Source organism: Stegastes partitus, unplaced genomic scaffold (genome assembly GCF_000690725.1).
Source record: "Stegastes partitus isolate 25-593 unplaced genomic scaffold, Stegastes_partitus-1.0.2 Scaffold2052, whole genome shotgun sequence".
In the NCBI taxonomy this organism is placed as follows: domain Eukaryota; kingdom Metazoa; phylum Chordata; class Actinopteri; family Pomacentridae; genus Stegastes; species Stegastes partitus.
Window position 1 is genome coordinate 9,864 of NW_007579783.1, and position 21,435 is coordinate 31,298.

The window sequence follows — 21,435 nt, forward strand, 5'->3', positions numbered from 1 at the left end:
TTGCTTTAAACTTTAGAGCGACTGTGCTCCCGTAACTATCATTAATGAATCAATAAATACTGAAGACGTGAGCCAACATTATTAGGTTAACAACTGAAGGTAATCAAAGACTTATAACACTGAGCCGATAATATACAGTAGCTGGGTTCCAGTTTAGGAAAAAGTAATACAATCACAGTAACATAATCCTATGTAGAGCATTTTGTGCTGTGAATAATCTGACTTTTCAATTTAACACAAAGGTTTCCACTACATGGACCATGCTGAGAATTATGTTCTCTGACCCAGCGAACCTCACTGCACAAGGTCCAAACCACAACCTCAGTAAACTCGGCACGTTGCCTTTAATGAACAGGTAAACAAGCTTTTTAGCGCGCCGCTGCAAAACAATAACTCCTGGCATTTACACGCTGAAATTGAACGTCTGTGCCTGTGATGCTTTTAGTTTCAGCATGAAGGAAATGGGTTCAGGGATGGGCACGGAGAGCAGGCTGGAGCGCAGTAAAGGTGACAGCCGGCAGGACAACATCCACCTGGAGCCTGGGAACTCGCACATCAGCAATAATAATGAAGGTGAGGGTGGTCATTAAACTCTTAGAGGCCAATCTGGACACTCAGAGGACTTTAATGTCCTTATGTTGTTTTTATGAATTATATAATCAACATTTCTCCAATTTTATTCCAGAAAATGAGGAGACAGAAGGCAGCGACGGCCAGGCTGAGTACATGTTTGGTGATGCTGAGTTAGACGACGACGACCTCTATTCTGTGGAGCATGACAACCAAGCGGGTCAGTCACAGGCTCATCACCGAGGAAGCTGAAGAGTTGCCTACGTCAGTGCCTGCTATTTATACCTGCCTCTGTGCTCAGCGGTCTTTTGTCTAATATTATCTCTTCTTCTTTTGTTGTAACAGAGGAGCAGGAGTACACGCTGCCCCAGGAGGCCTTCCAGCTGCGCCACGAGATCATGGACAACCCATCTGCTCCGGAGCACCTTCAGCAGGACAAGGCCGACTCGCCGCACGTCAGCGGCAACGAGGCCGAAGTCACCTGTCTGACACCCATCGAGTCTTTCTCTCTCATCTCCATCTCCCAGCCGCTGTACAGCCCACATCTGCCCGCCAGCTTCTTTTGCCCCATTGTGCGCGAGATGCTGAGCTACTACGCCGAGCAGGGCGACGTGCAGATGGCCGTGTCTGTGCTCATCGTCTTGGGAGACCGAATCCGGAAAGAGATTGATGACCTCACACAGGTCAGAAACAAACCAAAAAAAACCTATTGTGTTTGTCTTAATGTTGTAAAAACTTCTCTGAAATATAGTAGCATTTGCATTTCAACTATTTCATGGACTGACTATAAGAGCTTGTTGTTGGCAGAGGTATTAATCAAAAGATCTCGGTCCTTTACATAGAAATACATTGTGTGTACAAATATAATTTCAACATTTTTGATTTATGTATTCGCCCAGACAAATTCATTGGATCGTATTCATTTGGATAAAAAAAAATAAATTAGAGAGTTTTTAGGCCTTTCGTGTGACTATAAATACTCATTTACTACGAAAACACGACTCAGTTGTAGCAGAGGAAACCCTGAGCCAACTGTGTTTTCCATTTCAGGAGCACTGGTACATGTCCTACATAGACCTGCTGCAGCGATTCGAGCTGTGGAACGTTTCTAATGAGGTCATCAAGCTGAGTACGTGCAGTGCCATCACCTGCCTCAACCAGACGTCTACAACGTTGCACATCAACTGCAGCAACTGCAAGCGACCAATGAGCAATAAGGGCTGGATATGTGACAGGTATGAGCACTGTGTCGCTATTTTTCTACCAACACAACATTGCTCAATCAGTCTCATTAGTGTGCCAACAGCAGTGCTGTGTTGTTTGGCTTTGCAACTAAATCCATGGTGTTAATATCAAGAAACTAAGTTCTGCAAGACAAACCATTTCTGCCATTAAACCACAGCAGAAGTAAGACGCGCGAACGATGGAAAACAACATTATAAATTTGAGTTTTGTTGCTTTCATCCAGCTGTTCTTGTACTGGTGAATGGAAAATGATTGCAGTCAACTCAAATAATTGTAAATAGGCAATTATAAAATAGTTACAACAAACCTATTGTCTGCTGGGATAAATAGCTAGCTTGGCTCTCTAAATGTAACAAAAAAACAGCTTTAAGCACCTCTAAAGCACCCTGAATAACATGTTGCATCTTCTTCATTTCTTCTGTACAAAAACAAGTGCAAAACTGACAAAACGCTGGAGGTACACTTGGTCAGGAGTCTCCACTGGTTGCCTAGCAATGTTTCCCTAGTCTTGATGTTTTGCTAATTTTTAAATTTTACGTTTATTTATTTATTATTATTTGGCCTTAAATGCAACTTGTATGCTGGACACTGGTCTAAGAATGAATGTAATTTTATGGAAATCCTGAAGTGGAACGAGCTGACGAGCACCATGTGTCTTTCCTTCAGGTGCCACCAGTGTGCCAGTGTGTGTGCAGTGTGTCACCATGTGGTGAAGGGACTGTTTGTGTGGTGTCAGGGCTGCAGCCACGGCGGACATCTGGAGCACATGATGAACTGGCTCAAGAGCAGTGCTCACTGCCCTGCCGGCTGCGGTCACCTGTGTGAGTACACCTGAGCCAGTCGCAGCCGCTGTTCACACAGCTGCTCCTCTGTGGGAGGGGGGCCACACCAGCCCGAATCACACACAGACACACACCACAGACAGACGAGATGTCTGCATCCCTGGAGCCTGGAGCGTTTTGTCACTGTGGAAAGAAGGACGGCTTTGAAGTGAGATTAGACCAGCGGTCTGTAGGAGGAGGTTTATGTGTGCTCTCCTGGACAGCCATTCAAGAGCAAACACAATCACATGTGAATTCATATTTGCATTTGAATGGGTTTTTGAACCGCTGGTGGATTTGTATAAACAGAAGTTACAAAAGATATTCAGAATTCACATTTGCTGCTTTTTACATTGTTTTTAAACCCTTGGTAAAAACCCTGAAGGCTGTACAGGAGCTCATCTTAAGTGGATTGTTAATGTTTGTACATAAGGTTTATTTTGAAGTAATGTAGATAATGTTGCATTAATTTATATTAGAAAGAGATATGGCTCTATATTCAAGCAATACATTAAAGCAATACATTTTGAATTGACACTCTGAGTTGTCCTGGTCCAGCGTAGTCTGACATTCACAAGATAAAGCTTCACTTCCTTGCAGTACATCTAATCTCCGTCGAGCCGTGTGAGTAAAACGTCACGCTCGAGGGCACCTAACAGAAAGAACACTACTTATTCATTTTCCTCAACCACACTTCACTCTCACGGGCCCAGAAATCCCAACTGGCAACCTGCCAACGTCTCTAGCCTCCAGTCCAGCAGCTACACACAATGTGTGCTGCTCAGAGTAACAGTCGCTTGTCATAGTTTGCATATCTCACTGCTGGTGTGATACACAAACAGATAAGTGTAGGAGCCAACAGAGACGTCTTCTGTCCAGATAAACCTCAACAGAACTGCTCTATTTTGGGTAAATTTTAATATTTAAATGTCGATCCATGTGCTGCTGTGTAGCCTGATTGCAACTAGTTAGAGATCCATCCATTCATTATCTATACACCCATAATCCTCACTGGGGTCATGGGGGGCTGGAGTCTATCCCAGCTGACTCAGGGTGAAGGCAGGGGACACCCTGGACAGGTCACCAGTCTATCACAGGGCTACACTTAGAGACAGACAACCAAGGACACTCACATTCACACCTACGGACAATTTAGAATCACCAATTAACCTCAACATGTTTTTGGACTGTGTGGGAGGAAGCCGGAGAACCTGGAGAGAACCCACGCTGCACGGGGAGAACATGCAAACTCCACACAGAAACATCCTGAATGTCCTCACCGGGACGCAAACCAGCAACCTTCTTACTTGGAGTCAGAGATCTTTACATAGAAATCATGTCAGGGAGGCGCAGAATATTTTATCAGTCCAACCCTCAGTTTGATTGTGTTTATTTTGACATGTTTACGTTTTGGATGTCACCCAGCATCACAAGTGTTTTCTTCTGCCAGTTAGAGTGTAAATCAGCAACAGAGCATCACTACAGATGATAGTCCTCTGCCCAGTGACCTTATTTACTGAAGGCTCAGCTTGGTGTTAGAAGCATTCTGTACTGTGTCCAAAACAAGAACGCTTTAATACACTTAAAAACACTAAGTAACTCCTAACCCGTCACAGCAATAAAGTTAAATACCATATGGTGTTATTTGTACTTTGAGTATTTTAAAGCATAACATTCAGGTTACAAACTAAAATGCTGAGTTTTAAAGTAGCACATATCAGGAGGCGACCAGCCAAATGAGTTCCTTCAGCCAACTACTCATGACACTGTAACAATAGCGATCATCTGCTCGTCTTTTCATTTTTAGCCTCAGCAATAAATGTGTTTTTCTGTTACACGCACACGGCAGAGTTGTACGAGCTGGGCGGAGTCAGCGCTCACTGAAAAACCTGCAGGCCCGAGGCTGGTGTATCTGGATCAGCTGTTAAAGCTAAATTCAGCCAACATCCACATTGTGCCAAGGTTGTTACTGCGCAGTAAGTGTCACTACATTGATTTACCGCCAAGGCCCCGAGCACAATCGAGAGTTTTCAGATGTGCTCCATATGAGGACATCCTGAAAATCAAGAGGGGATTCCCTGACCCCGAGGCTCAGTCTGCACTGAACTACTTTACACTGTAGTGACAACAGTTTAAATATTGACCACATTAATAGTCAGACTAATCCGAACCATCGGATTAGATCGAACAACTGGCCCTGGAGTGTCAGAATCACACATCACGTCACATGAGAGTCAATGTTGGGTGAAGAGGCAAAAAAAGAAGTGGAATACAGAGCCTAATGAGCACCACAAATCTCAGTAAAGGAGGAATAGAGGACTGGCACATTTTAAATATTAGCAACACAGACAAAGTCAAGTACTTTTAAGCTGCGGGGGGTATGATATTCAGTTTTTGTCAGTTTTTAGATAAAGCAAAAAGTCGTCTTTAGAAGATGTTTGAAATGTGATTATCGCTAAAATACATTTACATAACGAAAAAGGCTCATCTGTTGCATATTTTATGCATCTGTCAATTTAAAATATAAAAAAAGAATAACACAGCATTGAAATATACACTATTAATTTCCAGGCAGGTTTTAATTTAATTTACTATAACTGGACCACAGTGGCATTTTAAAGATTTCAGATGATTTCATGGACTACATGGTGATTACTAACCACTTGATTGCAACACAGAAATCAGAAACCGGTCTGTCATGTATTTGTTGTCTAAACAAATACTGAACTTATTTTGCTCTATAAATGTGGTAATTTTGAAATCTTACTGTCTTCTTAACGCTGCGTCACCAGATATTGAGTCCAGTATATTGGGCTCAAATGGCCGCTGCAGGTGAAACAGAATGTGTTGCAGATTTTATCCATTTCTCTCGTGTGGGTTCTTAAACATGCGTTCAGCAGGACATTATTTTCCAACCTCTAACAACAGTATACATATGAATAGATTTCATTCAAATAAAGTGTAGCTCTGCGGAACTTATTTTAAGTTTGACTACTTTTTAAAGATGTATCTCTCCATCTGGTGGCATTAACATAATTTAACCCACATTTCATATAGGAAGAGAATACACTTATAAAATCACAGTATTACTGATCTGCAATCAGTCCTTCCTCCTCCTCCTCCTCCCCCTTGTGCATCTGCACAGCCCAACTACAGGAGTCCAGTAAACACCAGCACAAGCGTTTGAGGGTCAGGTACCCTTTCTGCCTGCTTGTCGTTTTCCTGCAGCAGCTGCGTTGCCCTCAGCCTTCGTTCATCAGACGAGCAGCGGCTCTGCTTCGCCCCTCGAGCTGCTCTGGTCTGGCAGGGCCGGCCTTGTCTTCGGCCTTCTCCCATTTCACTGAGATTGTTCAGGGTGGTTAGATCACCCTCCGTCAAATGTTGGCAAAAGCCCCTTTAAAGTATAAGAACAAGCATGTTACGTTCACAGTAGCTGCAGAGCTCCTCTAACATCAGCTGTGTCAATCCAGTGAGAGTCTGTAGTCACCTGAGTAGCTTAAGGCCGTTCCCAGCTATCGGAGACTTTTTCGGGAGCACTTAATCGCCTCAGATTTTGAAGCATGGTTTGCAGAATTCCTGCTGCAATGATGAAACAACCAGACATTAGTGTTAGACTCCAGTGACCACATAAAACCAGTGAGCATTACCCCTTCTTACCCAGTTCTTCTTCATAGGAGTCCAGCTTCTTCATCAGCTCCTCCTCAGCTGTAACAAGATGTCAAATCACTACCTTTTTTTTTCTTTTTTTCTTAATTTCAGTTTAAAGGTTAAGATGTTAACCAACACAGCCCACCTCAACTCACCTTTAACACCAGTGTCACTTTTGGTTTTATCTTCCACGCCAGTGTAAGAGCTGCTGTTCCTGTCTGTAGTCAAACAGGAGAGCAGTTCAGTGCGGCAGCTTCTTGCCTTCGCCAGTGTGCTGCTCATGTCCTGAGCCAGCCGGTGGTTTTCCACCAGCTCAGCGTGGACCCTCTTCCAAGCCATTTTGTCCTCCATCAGACATCCCTCCATCACTGTACGGAGCTCCTTCTCCTGAGACACCTGACTCTGCAGGCTCTCTACATCCTCACAGCGCTACACAGAGAGAGTTGTATAAACATAGATGAAAGGTTTTCAGCTGAGAAAAGGCCCAGAGGCAAAGCTACGGTGAGAATTCTCTTCACAGTTACCTTGTGTAGCTGAATGGCCATCTCTTGCATCTCGGCCTCAAGCTGGTCAGCATAGGACTGTTCCAGAGCGTCGCTGGGCGGTCTAGCACTGCTGTGCCACCTCGCAATGGCCGAGGTCATCTTGCGCTTTGGTCCAAACAAGCTGGAAAGCAAGAATGGATTCAACACTTTGTACCAATGGCAAAGTCCTACTTACTACTCAGGTTCAACCCACTTTTCCCAGAAAAGAAATGCACGGTAATCAAAAGTGAGAGAAAGGTCGTTTTTGAATCGTGCTGTAAATTACACATTTGAAATATTTTTTGCAACTCAGTCACAGTTTTTTGTTTACAACTGTTGAAACTGTAAAACTGTGATTAGACTACACACTCCAATATTGCAAGTAGATGTCAGTGTAACCTTTTGTCTCTATAATCTACTCAGAGCCACTGAAAATTGTGATGATAGATTTGCTGCATTCACATGAGTGTCGCTCTCAACATGGCCAGACCTGTTGTGATTTTCACCTCTCTAAATCATTTTTGTTCTGGAAGAATAAGGTGAAAGTTACTGCCCATATTGATGTTGGCTTATATTGTGTGAGACAAGAAGTAGCACACTGAGCAGTCTCACATTAAAATAAATCGGGCTTAACTACATCTTCACGATAAGCTGCTTCTTTATTGCCTTGCAAAACTATCTTTTAATTGGACATATTTATAATATATTTATAATTCATCACACAATGACTTGTCTGTCACTGTGAACACATAGGTTGGGGCTTCACCTCTCTAAAAGAAAAAGAAACACTGCATGTACTTGAGTAAATATGAAAGAATGGTCTTAAGTTTCTTACGTGATTCCTATTTCTTTGAGGTCGTTCTCTGTCAGGGTGAGAAATATCCGCAGGTCGATGTCTTGCTCTTCAAGTAACGGGAGATACTTAGAGAAGCCAATTTGCTCCAAGAACTCTGCCAAATCCTACAAGAATTTGAGGCTTTAGGCCAAGAAACCAATAAAATCTGCACAAATTGACATCAGAAAGTGAGCATACCTTTGGACCAGTGTAGGAAGGTGGGAAGCCGACATGTGTGGATAAGCCACAGTTTCCTGTCCCACTGGAATGAGCTGCGTCGTTGCTTCCGTGGCGAGTCTTGCCTTTTGAGTGATAACCTTTATTTGATCTGCGGGAGCTGCTGCTCTTTTTGCACTGGTCAGAGTCCTGCTGGAGAAAGGTGCTATTGTAGATCACAACATTTAAAAAAAAAAAATTTAAAAATCTGCTGATTGTCTGAAACTGCAGGCTCTTGTGTTCACCTCATTACTCTCCACAGAGCCTTCCCAGTTGAGGCCGATCACATGAGACAAGCCTTCGCTGCTGCTACTGCTGCTTCTCATGGTGGGCATGTCGTTGTCAAAGAACGGACTGTCATCTGTGGCAATATAAAAAAATTATTGATTTCTTTGGCTGACTTTCAGCGCAACTCATCAGCATACCAGAGGGCGTTACTTTAATCACTGATCACACCATATGTAGTATTTCTTGTGGTGACTTTTTCCCAAAGACTTATTTTGGTTCTGTATTTCAGATGTCACACAACCCTCACCTCTGCTGCTGTTGCTTTGGCCGTCCAGCTCGTTAATAGGTGACGTCACGTCGCGGTAGCAGATGCCGTCATTCTGTTCACCAATATCACGAAACGTCATGAAGCCTGGCAGCGCAGCAGGAGGCTCTGAGAGGACAAAAGTAGCGTTAACAACCTCTGTCCAACCGACAACTTTAGTCACAGACGGAAGCATTCCACTGTACAGAATAATGCAATCGTTTGACATCATTTCTGTCATGAAATGTTTCAGCATTCAAGGAGGACTGTCATCAATCAGCCTGCTTCATGCACAGTCTGATTGAATCTAAATCTTTTGTATAATTTCACTTCATAATTAGATCCACCTCAATGTACAAAGCGTGGCTCAGCACAGATGCAGGTTAGATATTTGATGTGACACTACCACACTGTTTGCTGGTGCCTCCTACTCGGAACTTGGCGATGGCCTGAGGTCCATCATGGATGCTAACTCCTTTGGCTCGGTTTCGACTCGGCCTTATCCTCGGGGGTGCGCTGTCCGAGTCCTCAGAGGAGCTCAGGTCTTCAAAGTGTCCTGACAAGTTTGGAAACATCCATCAAAAAATAAAAGGCAAAAAAGAACTATAGCTTATTTTGTTAAAATGAAAAAATGACATGATTAGATAAGAACCTGGCTTTAGTCTTGGAGAACGTGAGTCAATGAGGCTGACGATCTTGGTATAGCCGTACATCATGGCCAGGGCACGGGCACTCTCTCCTTTAGTGTTGCGTTCATCTACTTTAACTTTCTGTATAATATTAGCAGAAAACAGCTGTTATTATCATAAGATATGAGCTGTGTGTAAGCAGGAGAATGAGCTCTTTCCTTTTGTAATGCCATCCTCAGGGGCATGTGCATTAATTTGGGTAAATTGTGGGACTCTCCATCTTAGATAGCTCAGTGGTGATGGACAGAAAATGTAGGGCAGGGCCAGCCAGCCAGGAGTCCAACTTAGGAATCAGCTGTCAAGAGCATTTCAGCCCCATGTGGTATGTTCCCTATCGGCAAAATGTTTTTAAGCAGTTAACAACTCACATGATCAAGCAGGTACTGCACAATAATTTCATGTCCAGACGCAGCAGCTTCCATCAGAGGAGTGAATCCAGACCCTGGCTCCCTGTAGATGACAAAAAAACATGAAAAAAATCAAATCTTTACCCATTCTTAGTGTTGTGGTTTTACCTCGAATACAGACACTCACTTGACATTGGTGTCAGCATTGTTATCCAGCAGGAACTTGACCATCTGTTGGTGGCCTGTGCTCGTACAGTGGAACAAAGCCGTCCAGCCTCGAGAGTCCTTCAGCTCCAACTCGGCCCCTTGCTTTACGGTTAACAACAAAGAACAATCAAAAACCACTGAAGAGTGTTCGTACTGAAATTTCAGCTAAATCTAAACAATACAGCATACTTGTTTAGGACTGAAATTCCAACTTTGAAAGGCAAGTTTTCCTTTTGTTTTTTTCTTTTTAATCATCAAAATTACACCATTTATCTGTAAGGTTAAAATTCTAGTCCTTCATCAAAAATCCTGTTATTCTACATCTTACTTCACCAAAAGTAAACTGTTAGCTTGAACCACATTCTGTAAATTTCTGCACTACTCAACACAGCTGAAAAGCCAAGTTTGATTCAACTGTGACCAACAAAAAGTCTGACCTGCAGGCTGTGTTTACACAGAGCAGATAGGAGACGAATAGAAAGAACAGTGTTTGTGTAGAGTTTTTGGCTTGGTTTGGTTTTTAAATAACACGTGAGCTTGCATTCACAAATAAAACAGACTGTCACACATGTCCAGCTACAAAATATTCTATAAATTATTAACAGGTTTGTTTCGTACCAGCAGCAGAAAATATGCAATGCTTTCATTCCCGCAGCTCGCTGCCAGCATCAGGGGCGTCAGTCCTTTGGCCGTGGTGGCATTCACATCCACGCGAGCCTCAAGAAGCAGATTTGCAATGTTGTCATGGCCAATGTAGGCTGCATACATCAGCGGGGTCCATCCTCCAATGTTCTTACCATTCAGATCCACCTCACGCCTAAAAAAAAACAAACACAACCATATATGTGGGCTGTGGAGGAAACAAGAACACCTGCTCATGTTGATCTATAAGAGGTGCACACTTTTTAATGCACTCAGCCACCACGTCGTACTGGCCGATGGAGCAGGCGGTGTGCAGGTCCAGAGGGACATCCAGCTCCTCGGGTCTCACCAGGGAGTCACCCAGCCACACGGAGAGGCTGGCACCCAGCTGCTCCGACTCACTGGCCTCATCGCTCAACTCGGACATGTTCGCAGGTGACTCCACACACCTGGAACCCGACAAGCACCGACCTTAATGTCTGTCACCTCATTACTAAGCAGCAACAGACACTTTATAAGGAACAATTTTAATCGTAACAAACATATAAATGCTTCTATATAATACATACTTCTTAACTACTCTTACTTGTCAGCTAGGATTGATTTAATTACCTTAAATGCTCCAGCTGACTTTAAACTTTGCTGTTTAGGCTAGTTTAGCTTAGCCACATAACGGTTTCAACTTTCCTCCTCTAGACAACCACACAGTCAGCTACAACGATAAATAAATGAGTAAACTCGCCAAACGACAACACAAATAAACTAATAGTTAACACTGTATATAAAATTAATGAGTTAAAAACTTACAGTCAGCAGGTAGTTCGTTTTTTTCAGCAGCAGAAACTTTTCGTGTTTTGAGTGTCACACTCAATTGGGCTCGTGTTGAAACACCCCCCGCCCTTTCCTGTTCAAAAGTGACTGAGACGCTTGAGAAAAAAAAATCAGAGGGTTGAAGAAGACACAGTTTGTGCTACTGAATGTTATCTAACGTTTTTCTTTTTTTCATGTCTATTTACTGTTATTGAACTGTTCACACAGAACATTTTGAGAGGTGACAAGCAGTAAAAGTTGAGTTAGGAACCATTTACAGCTTATTCTGTGTTCCTGTGCTTTATTAAGGGGTTAACATTACTAAATCATTTTTAAATCTTCACTTTTTGTTGGGTTTGCTGCTTCAAACATCTAAGTGTTTGAAGTATGGAGAGACTTTGTGATCAGAAACGGCTTTATTGGCCAAGTATGTTAAAAAACACAACAAGGAATGTGACTGTTTCCTTGTTTGCTCTCAGATACTTAAACAAAAACACATAAATTTAAGTAAGAGCAACAGTTTAAATAAGGGGAAAAAGGGTTTACGTACTATGTACATCTATAGATATGTGTGAAAAAGCATGGTTAAATGATATAGGAATAAACACTATTTTACTAACAATTAATAGAGAGTTATTGCCACTTTAGATGAACGTGGCAGGTAGACACTAGTTTAGTAAAGTAGAATACAACGTGATGGAATAAGTCTGAAAATATTAAGAATTATGTAATATACAGTCAAGATAGACGTTTAAGCTTAAGGATTCAGTATTTGGATGTGCAATGCTTGTTCAGTGTTGCAGGGTGTGAATGCAAACATGAGAGGAATAGCTGATAGGCTTTTAAAGTAGAGTTCAGCCACTGATATGTATAGAAACCATTAAAAGAAACAGACATTGAGCAAATGTGCTTCTTAGTAAAGTAATGTGATTCATTTTACAAATTTACCTAAGAAGTTGTTTTTTTAAAGCTTAGAAACAGCTTCACATCATTCAAACACTTTAAAAGGAAGGTGGGTTTGGATATTTCCAATATGATAATAAGAACTTTATTCTTCCTCAGAGGCTTCTGATGGCACACAGGATATAGTTCATAGTGGACAATTGTGTCAATAAAGAAAACTACAAAAATCAGAAATTGCTTTAAACTCAGATTATGAAAGTTTAGTTCATCATCTGGTGTAACTGTTTTAAATCATGTTTTTGTAAAAACTACTTTATTACAGGTAAAGAATAAAGACACATCAAACTAAAATACATATTTTTATTCAGAAATGTTTTATGAACAGACAGAATGGAAGGTTTTGAATATTAATCTTGTGAATTCAATATATTTTCTCCATGTCTTCAAACGCAATTTATTATTTCCATCACCAGAGCGTCCCTCACACAGTTCACACTGTTCAGGTAAGTGTCACTTATTTCCAATATACTGCTGATGGTAAAAGATTTGTCTTCAGAATTGGAAAAAAAAAATCAAAGAAAATTGAAGCAAAATTCCTCCTTTGATGGAGTAAAGACAAAAGCGGTCGTCTCCTCCTGAGTCTGGACCGAAGTTTGCTGCAGGTTCTCTTCTGCGGCTGCTGTCTGGCTTTTCACTTCAGCTCTCCGGTGGAAGACAGACTTCTTTGGGGAATCTGACACAACTTTGACCTGAGCTGATGCAATTTCTGTGGGGAACAGAGAAATCTGTCGATTTATGACACGTTCACAGTTAAAAGATAAAACTTTTTTCCACATACGCAATTTTTTACTGATCAAATCGCCCCGCGGCTACAATCCGCTCACCGCTCTGAATGAGTTTGAACTGCTTGCTCTTCTCCTCTTCCATTTTCTTCCTGTAGTCTCCAGTCATGGCTCTCATCAGCTGCCTCTTCTTGGCCAGAGGAGCTTTGGAGCTACGCAGAGTTTTCAGGGCACGAGAAGCCTCTTCTTCTGCAGGGAGAAAATATTCAAGGTGTCAAACCTAAAAGCAAATCAACATTGTCACATTTAACTGCCTACGTGGCCCCGTTTAGGTTGAGGCCCCGCTTATAACTTAGCATTAACGGAACATCTGTGGTTCTAATTCTTGGCAAACTCGGCAACACGTCAGATTCATGTTTTACATTCACGCTTGTATTTAGAGGCTTTCACTTCTGATCAGATCAGCCAAGAATCATTTTGGGTGTATGAGGTAAAAAGCACACTGACTCTGTTTTGGTGTCCCCTTCTGGCACTTCAATCCCAGTTCCAGCTGCTCGATGCACCAGTCCAGCTGCCTGTTCAGCTGCTCCTCTGCACTCTGAAACACATGTCAGACATGAAATCCGTTCATTGAAATAATTAGCGGGAGGTCATCATAATTACCCTTCTGAACGTCAAAACAAACCATCAGGTTTGAAAGGTATGTTATGTTTTTTTGATCACCATAATTACATCAATTATCAGAGACAGAAAACAAAGAATATTTGGATTTTCAACTTTCAGACAGATTTAAAACTGAGATAACTCATTAAAATCACTGTACCTTACATATCTCATTTGGAAAAATAAACCTTTTGTACAAGATCCTGAGAAAAAAAAAAAAACAAAACAAAAAACCAGAAAATTCTGGGCTACTCAGTGCAACTAAGAAGTCATCAGTGACTCAACTGTGAACGGTCATGTGACAAAAATTCCAAGGAATTTTATATTAACTGTGGGCTGTGTTTAAAAAGAGAAAGGAGGAGATGATGGGCAAGATCAGAAGAACAATATTACAGATTTGATTATTAATATAAGTGTAACATGGCTCAAAAATAGTACGAGGTGTGTCAGAAAAATTCCAGGACTGGTGTCACAAAAGATAGATTTCAAACCCAAACTACAAACTACAAGTTTCCACCTGATTCCTCCACCTTCTATTCATGGCTGTGCTGCTTCCAAAGAGCTGCAGGACTTCATAGAGCAGTGAAAAATGAGCCTACAGCAGACAGGATTCAGAAGGATTAAAGAAAACACTTCACACTGACCAGCTCTACATCGTCTCCACCTCCTTGACTCCCCTCGTCTGGCTTCTGCGTTGACTCCGTGCCAGATGGATTTTTCTTTCCAGATTTCTTCTTCTTCTTCTTTGACTTTGATTGCACAGATGCAGCGTTACTTTCCTGCAAAGGGGAAGGCTTTTCCTCTTGGACACCCCGTTGGCTGCCTGAAGAAGAGGCGTCAGCGGCCGTCTCTGTCGTGTCCATGTCTTCCACTGGCGCTGCAACAGGGATTTGAAAGTTGAAGGTAAAATCAGAGCCCTGTCCTGTGAAGGATATCTGGCTTGCCGCTGGCTCAGCGCTGTCTGACGGAGATGTTTTCTCCTGAACGTTGTCGGCGAGGAAGTTAAATCTGAAGGTGTTGTCACTGCGAGTCCAGAGGGGCTTTTCAGTTCGGCCTTCAGGAGGGGTCGAGCTGATTGCTTCAGTATCTATATCTGGTGAGTGAGCATAGACACACAGACATGAGGTGAACAGACATTTAAGTAACTGACTATAACCTGAACAAGTACTGACATATTGTATAGAATAAAATCAGTAAAGAGACTCCACTAGATGAATTTAAACCCACACCCACAACAAATTCTTACGATAGCAGGCCAAACACATGCATGCAGAACGGCTAGAAGGAAATGTGTGTAGTTTATGCGGCATTAAACACATAGTGTGGTTGTGTTGTACCTAGAAACAGCAGCCTCTGCTCGGTCATGCTGATGCTTCCAGAGCTGCAGGTTTTCAGCTGAAACGCGTCTCTTCGACTGAATTATTTAACTCGACACGTCTGAGATTTAAACATGGTCACTGAAACCGGAACAAGTTTGACACTAAATTCTTCTATTTCCCTGTTTTGCATCAAGCCATGTCGCATCCATAAACTTACCACCACTCGAGAGTAGGTCCGTCTGGTAATGTGTCCCCCAACACCAACATGTAGTTCCGCTTAGCGATGTTCATGTGACCCAGTGAGCGGATTGACACACATATTGTGTATTTCATTACAGAAGAGTGTTTTATCGTAAATAAATAAATATATGAAGCACGCGAAAAGTTTCTGGGATGACTTTAAGTTTTTATCTTTTTTTTAATCTTATTTTTTATACACACACACATATAAAAATATATACAAATAAATAAGTAGACAATAAAAAGAGAAATAAGAAAATAGGTCTGAACATTAGATGTAATTTCAAAATAAATACAAAAAAAATACAAAAAACAGAAAACAGGGAAAAATGTTGCTGTGCATTCGTTATTAAATCTAAAAATTAGATTTAATTTCTAAATAGAAAAAATATATATACAAAAATGAGAAAACAGGGATAAATATTGCCGTGGATTCATTTGTAAAAAAGTAAATGAAAGCCAAAAAAAAGTAAATGAGAATTACAGCCAAAAAATACACTTTATGGTATGTAATAATAATAATAATAATAATAATAATAATAATAATAATAATAATAATAACAACAAATGAAGCTGAGCAAGTGTAATGTACAAGGTTTAAGAAAGCGGTTGCAACAGTAAAGTAAAAAGATACCACCATGTTAATAAAACTGATGGGGGAGCAACACCAAAGGGTCATTTAAAAGACAAGACTTTGTCACCAGGCTGTCTTCAAAGCTGCTGGGTGCTCTTTGCATCCATTTCCCTCCTTTTTTAACAGACACAAAGACCAGACTGTTTGTCTCCCTGACGTGATGCTTGACAAGATCCCACAACTCTGTGCCTGATCAAATGTTGATCCCTCCAAGTTCTGTCAGTTGCACAAAAATGCTGGATTTGTTTTGTACAAACTTAGATGTTCGCACAAATGGCCTGTGGCTCTTTCCATGTGTGAAGGTACAAAGATTTGTTTTTTACAGCTCAGACTGGTGCAGCACAGTGCACATGGCTTGGTTCTCTTTCTTCAGTTAAAACTGGGTTGTGTTCTGTATAAGTGTAAAGTGTGTAGGTAGTTGAACTACATTTCAGTAACTCATTGACATCTGTGTGTATGACTTATCTGCTGTTTTAGTTTAGGCTGTTATAAGGCTGTTGTACCGCTTTTTTTTCTCCACCTTCACAAAGGGTAGGATCAGCGAGCACCATGCTATGAAAAAACATTTGAAAACCCCCGAGGCTGTAGGACCAGAAGCTGAGGGCTCAACTGCGTGGGATAAGAGGAGGCAGTTTCAGCTGCATGAATGAAATCGTGTCGATGCTTGATTTTTAAAATAAGGTACTTCTTGATCCGAGCTCCTTCAAACGCAGAGGAAGAGCCTCCTTTGGCCTCCACCAATCACATGTCGTCAGGGGTTTGAGTCTGGAGCAATCGTGTGTGCCGGGGGGCGGGACTTAGAGCGCCCCTCCTCCCACATTATAAATACCGCCTCCTGCTCCCCCCGCAGGACACAGTGAAGTGACAGGCAAGGAGGAGACACTACGTTCCCGGAAAAATAAACACAAAAGGTAAGCCAGCGCGTTTACTGTTAGCTTTGTGTTTTAATATATATTTATTTTTTGTCGTTATAAACTGTGTATTAATATTTAATTTCGACGACATTTACCGCCGTTGAAATGCGGTCAAGCGTTAGTCGTCAACCAATTGACAACAAAACGGTGCGCGCCATAGCAGCTAGCTAACTGTTTTCTACATTTAATGTACCGTGTACAAACTTTTCGTAGCAATAAATGCTTTTTAAAACACACGTTTAGAGTTTATTTCACTTGTGTGACTGAGTATTTTGTTAGTTTTTAGGGAAACGGCGTCTTCATATTGGCGTAAGCCTCCGTGGTAGCTAGCTGGCGCCATTTTGCAACCGTCCATGCTAGCTTTAAATTTGCTCGATAGACGAGCAAAGAAACGTGTGTGTCCTCTGTGGCTTAATGGTGGCGAGGATTTGGAAAGATCTGAACACGGATTATATTGAACTTAAACAATTTCTGATTTAGACGTGGTTTCTGTTTATTAAGAAGCTCCTCGCTCATTTATGGTGAGTTGCCGCGTTTAATGGTACAGTTTTGTTTCTGTTTCCATACAGCGATAATGGCACAACAGCTATATTGTGTCGTTTTAACGAGGATGTGACTCATCCGTGTCGTTAGTGAGACCGCAGAGCGTCAGCGCTCTTTAGATCAGGTGGTTTGATGAAGTAGACACATGTGTACCGTTGCGGATATTGTATAGTATTTATTGTTGACTTGATCGTTTTGTTTGTTTTTTCAGACCTGCAGGTGAGAAATGGCTCGTACCAAGCAGACCGCTCGTAAATCCACCGGAGGAAAGGCGCCTAGGAAGCAGCTGGCCACCAAAGCTGCCAGGAAAAGCGCGCCATCCACTGGTGGAGTGAAGAAGCCCCACAGATACAGGTAACACCGGCTCAGTAGTTGGTTGTGGAAAGGAAAATATTAGTTTTCCTGTTGTATTTTTGTAGTATGTTGTGTTTAAGAATATTGGTGCCAATGTCACAGCACATTGAGTATTAGCAATTCCTCCTGTGTTTAATTTTCAGAAAGCTTTAACCCAGTGTAAGGTACACTGTCCGTCTGTGTTAAAGATGCCTTATCTTTTGTCTTTGTAGGCCTGGTACCGTTGCTCTGCGTGAGATCCGTCGGTACCAGAAGTCAACTGAGTTGCTCATCAGGAAGCTGCCTTTCCAGCGTCTTGTCAGGGAAATTGCTCAGGATTTCAAGACAGATCTGCGTTTCCAGAGTGCAGCAATTGGCGCCCTTCAGGTGAGATTACATTTTTCTTTTGGTAACTGTAACTGATATATACAGTCTTCTTAAAAACAGGTGTGATTCATCTTTCTCACTACTTGTGTTTTGTTTTTTTTTTCCCCCATTTTAGGAGGCCAGTGAGGCATACTTGGTGGGACTGTTTGAGGACACCAACCTGTGCGCCATTCACGCAAAGAGGGTCACCATCATGCCCAAGGACATCCAGCTGGCAAGGCGAATTAGAGGAGAACGTGCATAAAATGCTCACTTGGGTTTTATCTTTTTAGTGGGGGGGTGGGTGGGACTGACTGGGGTTTGTTTTGTAAATCTTGAACTATTACCAGCATGTGTGCCACCTGATTTTTGTCATTTGTAGTTTCAGGCATGTTTTTGTACTACATCTCTCATTTCACTCGACTTTCTCTTCCACTGTCCTATTCACTGTAGATTAGAGCTTCATATCTGTAAATGCTCAAACAGAATATTCCACTTTCTTTCTCAGGTTTGCAAATATATTTTAGAATCTGTACCTTTTTAATCCTGTGTGTGCATGTCATAGGATTTCTTGTCGTGCTGTAAATAAACTTTCCGCTACCTCAGCCTGACTTGTGTATTTGTATTTTTATATGGAAATGAATCCCCAAATGCTCGAGGGAATACTGTATGAAGTTGGTCTTCTCTAAAGTTGGAATTAAACAGTAGCTGGGCCATAAAGATCTTGCATCACCCCAATTTCTCATCTTAAATGCATGTAGATGTAGATACAAAAAAATACTACAGTTGACAAATGCAGAATCTGTCAAGTAGTTTCATAAGTTGTGGGGAAAAAAAACAACCTCTGTGGCTCTAATCAAGGCATTTTTATTCAACATGTTGAAGCTTGTTAAAGGCAGCGCATGGCCTGACACAATCCAGAAGTCCTTTCAGCTGAAAAAAAAATAATTCTGTGGCGGTGGACGGCTGCATCACTGATTCCCCTGGTCCACAGAAATCATACAGTGATAATAAATATATATACTTCCAAATATATACACATTTGTTAAGCTGATTTATTTTGAGCTTGATGCTACTCCTCCTCCTCCTCCTCTTCAGCTGAAAGCAGACCAGGTAAATTCCCAAACAGCTGCTTTTCCAGCTGTACATCAACGTCCGTCTCGTCTCTCAGTGCACACCACAACAGGAAGCCTGAGACGGCCACGCTGATGGGGAAGACTTTCCACCAGGGCCGCTCATAATGGCTCCCCATGGAGCGATCGACTTTCCAGGTCCTGTGACTGGCCTGACTGGTGGTGAACTTCAAGGGCTCGTCCAACTCCTCTTCCTCATCTGTGGGCCTTTTGGACTTCGCTGACATCTGAGCGCTTAGAGCTAGGGACCGCACACTGTCCAGTCTCCTGAGCAAAAAGGAATAAAGGCATCAGTTAAGACTGAGTGATGGAAAGTGCGCTTTTTTTTTTTTTAAGAGTGTACTGTACATAAAAACTATTTTTGGGTACTTGTACTTCACTTGGGTACTTATACTTTGGATATATTGAGAGCGTTTACTTTGAATACTTAAGATCAAGAATGCAAGACACTTGTAATTAACTTTACATTGCTTCATTACTTGGAGTAAAGGAACTGGATACTTCTTCTCCCGCTGGCCATGCTATAGCTGTTGTGCAGTGCTCAGTGGATTTATGACAGAGTCTGTGGCTTTATGTTTTATTCTGGAGGATACATTAACTTTTGCTCTGGGGGTTCTCTGCTAGAAAAACTTAGAGCATTAATCCCTTAATTTCCTTCATTCTGGTGAATAATGCTCCAGTTTGCTCTTTTTCAGCAGAAAACACAAACTTTCAGCACCAGATGACAATTCAAAGTAGAATGAAATATATTACAGTAAAGCATCAAAAGTCCTCTGCTTCTTTTATGGTTTATTGGAACTGGCAAATGCACGTGTTGAAATCCAATCTAGGATATGCATTATGCAACGTCTCTGACCAAGGGAGTGTTTTTTATTTTTACTACTTTATTGAACTCGACTTCAGGACGTGCAATACTTAGATTTTGCTTCCCGGCTATCACTGAGCTACCGATTTTAATGTCAGGGATTGTTTACAGGGTTTGAGTTATTTTATTTATTATTTTATTTTTATTAACTTAACACGGCCACAGCTTTGGCCATAGTTGTCCTATGCCATGTAAAAAAAAAAAGAAAAAAGTAAAAAAATAAACACGTTTGAAGCAGTTTATATTTTTAAGTTCTCGATCTTGTATTAAAATATAGAATAGTTGATATTTTGATGTCGTCTTATGTAGTAATGATCATGTTTAAAAAAATTAAACTTTATTGCACATTGCGATATGTGTCAGAAAAATCACATTTACATATTTTTAAAAGATCATTCAGCCCTGCCTATGATAGAGACTGGTGTGTACAAGCACTTTTAGGGTGAAATTGTACAGGATCAACCCTGAACTATAGGTTATTTCTAGATGCAGATGATTACATCATGTTGGCCCTTAAGTAAAAGCAAGAAATGGCAAAGATATGTTTGATGTAAATGAGAAGGTGTCTTCATTATGTAAAAGGTCCTACACAGAACATTTTGTGATCCAAGTTTTTCATAGATAGATATTGATACAGATATACAAATAATTAATAACTAATTGATACTATAGTAAAAAGGAAGGGGAAAAAATAGAAGTAGAAGGTGGTGGTGGTTGGTTATCTAAAATGTTGCACACAGAACATTTTAAGATTCAAGGGATTAAAAAGTCATGTTACATGTTTACGTAACTATAATAAACAAAGCAAAACCTGGAATATCAAGAAAAATTGGATTCTATTAAAACCTCTAAAATGTAATTGTGGCATGAGCTCAAAAAGTCCAGTGTCGGTCCAGATTTAATAGTTTTTAAAAACTGTACATCTGTATAAATCTGTGTCCCCTTTAAGTAACAAGGGGTTACTAAGGACACAGACATGATGTCATCTTTAGAAAAGTCCTGAAAACAAATCCTGAAGCTGCTTCTTTGACAGTAAATTACAAAGCTGATCTTATGAAACACAGTTATTTGACTTTAGATTAGTGATAAATTACAGTCCAGTATGTCATGAAAACTCATGATATCCCACAGACTTGCTCATTGGGTTCATGTCAGTGGAGGAATGTGGGTCCTCTGAGCAAAATAAGCAAATACTATAATGTGGTGTTATCTAGAACTGTACATTGTATTCTGGGAACATTTATCCATCAACCCTGTGATCAGTTTATAAGCTCTCTCCTGTTTAACATCCTCCTGTCATTGAGCCTGAGCCTCCTTTACAGAACGTGTGACTCCACAGATTTAAACTCACCTCACTGTGGTCGTCGCGTTCCGGACAAACATCCCTCGACTGAAACTCAGCCGCGTCACACCGCTGAAAACTCGTCCTGCTGTTGTAGACATCTCGAACAACTGGCCAGTTTACTGTACACGACGGTAGGTTAAAGAAACCAAAAGGTTTTCTAACCAAGCGGTCATGTAACACACCGTTGTGCAACGCCGAATTCCATCCGGGGTAACTGTGGGACGCCAGTTTGGATGGTTCCGTAATATATCGAGAAAACGGAAGTCACTTTACAAAACGTGTCGCTCGATTTTGTTTAATTATTATTAT

General features: G+C 41.3%; 5 protein-coding genes across 5 annotated transcripts in view; 2 read left to right on the plus strand and 3 right to left on the minus strand.

Annotated features, from left to right (window-relative positions):
• The window catches only part of wdr24 (WD repeat domain 24), a 7,450-nt gene extending 4,277 nt beyond the window's left edge, over positions 1-3,173 (plus strand). Inside the window, exons 6-11 of the mRNA XM_008303686.1 lie at positions 243-355; positions 446-573; positions 686-790; positions 916-1,253; positions 1,621-1,805; positions 2,482-3,173. Of these exons, the coding sequence (XP_008301908.1) occupies positions 243-355; positions 446-573; positions 686-790; positions 916-1,253; positions 1,621-1,805; positions 2,482-2,650 (1,038 nt within the window). The 3' untranslated portion in view covers positions 2,651-3,173. The remainder of the gene's footprint in view (positions 1-242; positions 356-445; positions 574-685; positions 791-915; positions 1,254-1,620; positions 1,806-2,481) is intronic.
• Positions 3,174-5,070: 1,897 nt separating this feature from the next.
• On the minus strand, positions 5,071-11,151 carry anks3 (ankyrin repeat and sterile alpha motif domain containing 3). The gene is made up of 16 exons (XM_008303687.1): positions 11,084-11,151; positions 10,537-10,725; positions 10,253-10,451; positions 9,615-9,736; positions 9,449-9,530; positions 9,044-9,161; positions 8,798-8,947; positions 8,395-8,520; positions 8,105-8,220; positions 7,842-8,009; positions 7,644-7,768; positions 6,809-6,950; positions 6,440-6,713; positions 6,294-6,341; positions 6,124-6,215; positions 5,071-6,030 (listed from the first exon to the last, which is right to left on the minus strand). The coding sequence occupies exons 2-15, from the start codon at positions 10,701-10,703 to the stop codon at positions 6,133-6,135; spliced, it is 1,920 nt and encodes a 639-aa protein (XP_008301909.1). The 5' UTR covers positions 10,704-10,725; positions 11,084-11,151; the 3' UTR covers positions 5,071-6,030; positions 6,124-6,132.
• A 1,181-nt stretch (positions 11,152-12,332) lies between these two features.
• On the minus strand, positions 12,333-14,987 carry cunh8orf33 (chromosome unknown C8orf33 homolog). Its single transcript, XM_008303688.1, has 5 exons — positions 14,772-14,987; positions 14,079-14,527; positions 13,279-13,369; positions 12,874-13,020; positions 12,333-12,755 (listed from the first exon to the last, which is right to left on the minus strand). The coding sequence occupies exons 1-5, from the start codon at positions 14,797-14,799 to the stop codon at positions 12,562-12,564; spliced, it is 909 nt and encodes a 302-aa protein (XP_008301910.1). The 5' UTR covers positions 14,800-14,987; the 3' UTR covers positions 12,333-12,561.
• A 1,488-nt stretch (positions 14,988-16,475) lies between these two features.
• On the plus strand, positions 16,476-18,388 carry h3f3d (H3 histone, family 3D). The gene is made up of 4 exons (XM_008303689.1): positions 16,476-16,538; positions 17,296-17,438; positions 17,651-17,804; positions 17,920-18,388. The coding sequence occupies exons 2-4, from the start codon at positions 17,311-17,313 to the stop codon at positions 18,046-18,048; spliced, it is 411 nt and encodes a 136-aa protein (XP_008301911.1). The 5' UTR covers positions 16,476-16,538; positions 17,296-17,310; the 3' UTR covers positions 18,049-18,388.
• Positions 18,389-18,633: 245 nt separating this feature from the next.
• Positions 18,634-21,337, minus strand: uqcc4 (ubiquinol-cytochrome c reductase complex assembly factor 4). The gene is made up of 2 exons (XM_008303691.1): positions 21,133-21,337; positions 18,634-19,183 (listed from the first exon to the last, which is right to left on the minus strand). The coding sequence occupies exons 1-2, from the start codon at positions 21,222-21,224 to the stop codon at positions 18,856-18,858; spliced, it is 420 nt and encodes a 139-aa protein (XP_008301913.1). The 5' UTR covers positions 21,225-21,337; the 3' UTR covers positions 18,634-18,855.
• Positions 21,338-21,435: the final 98 nt, after the last annotated feature.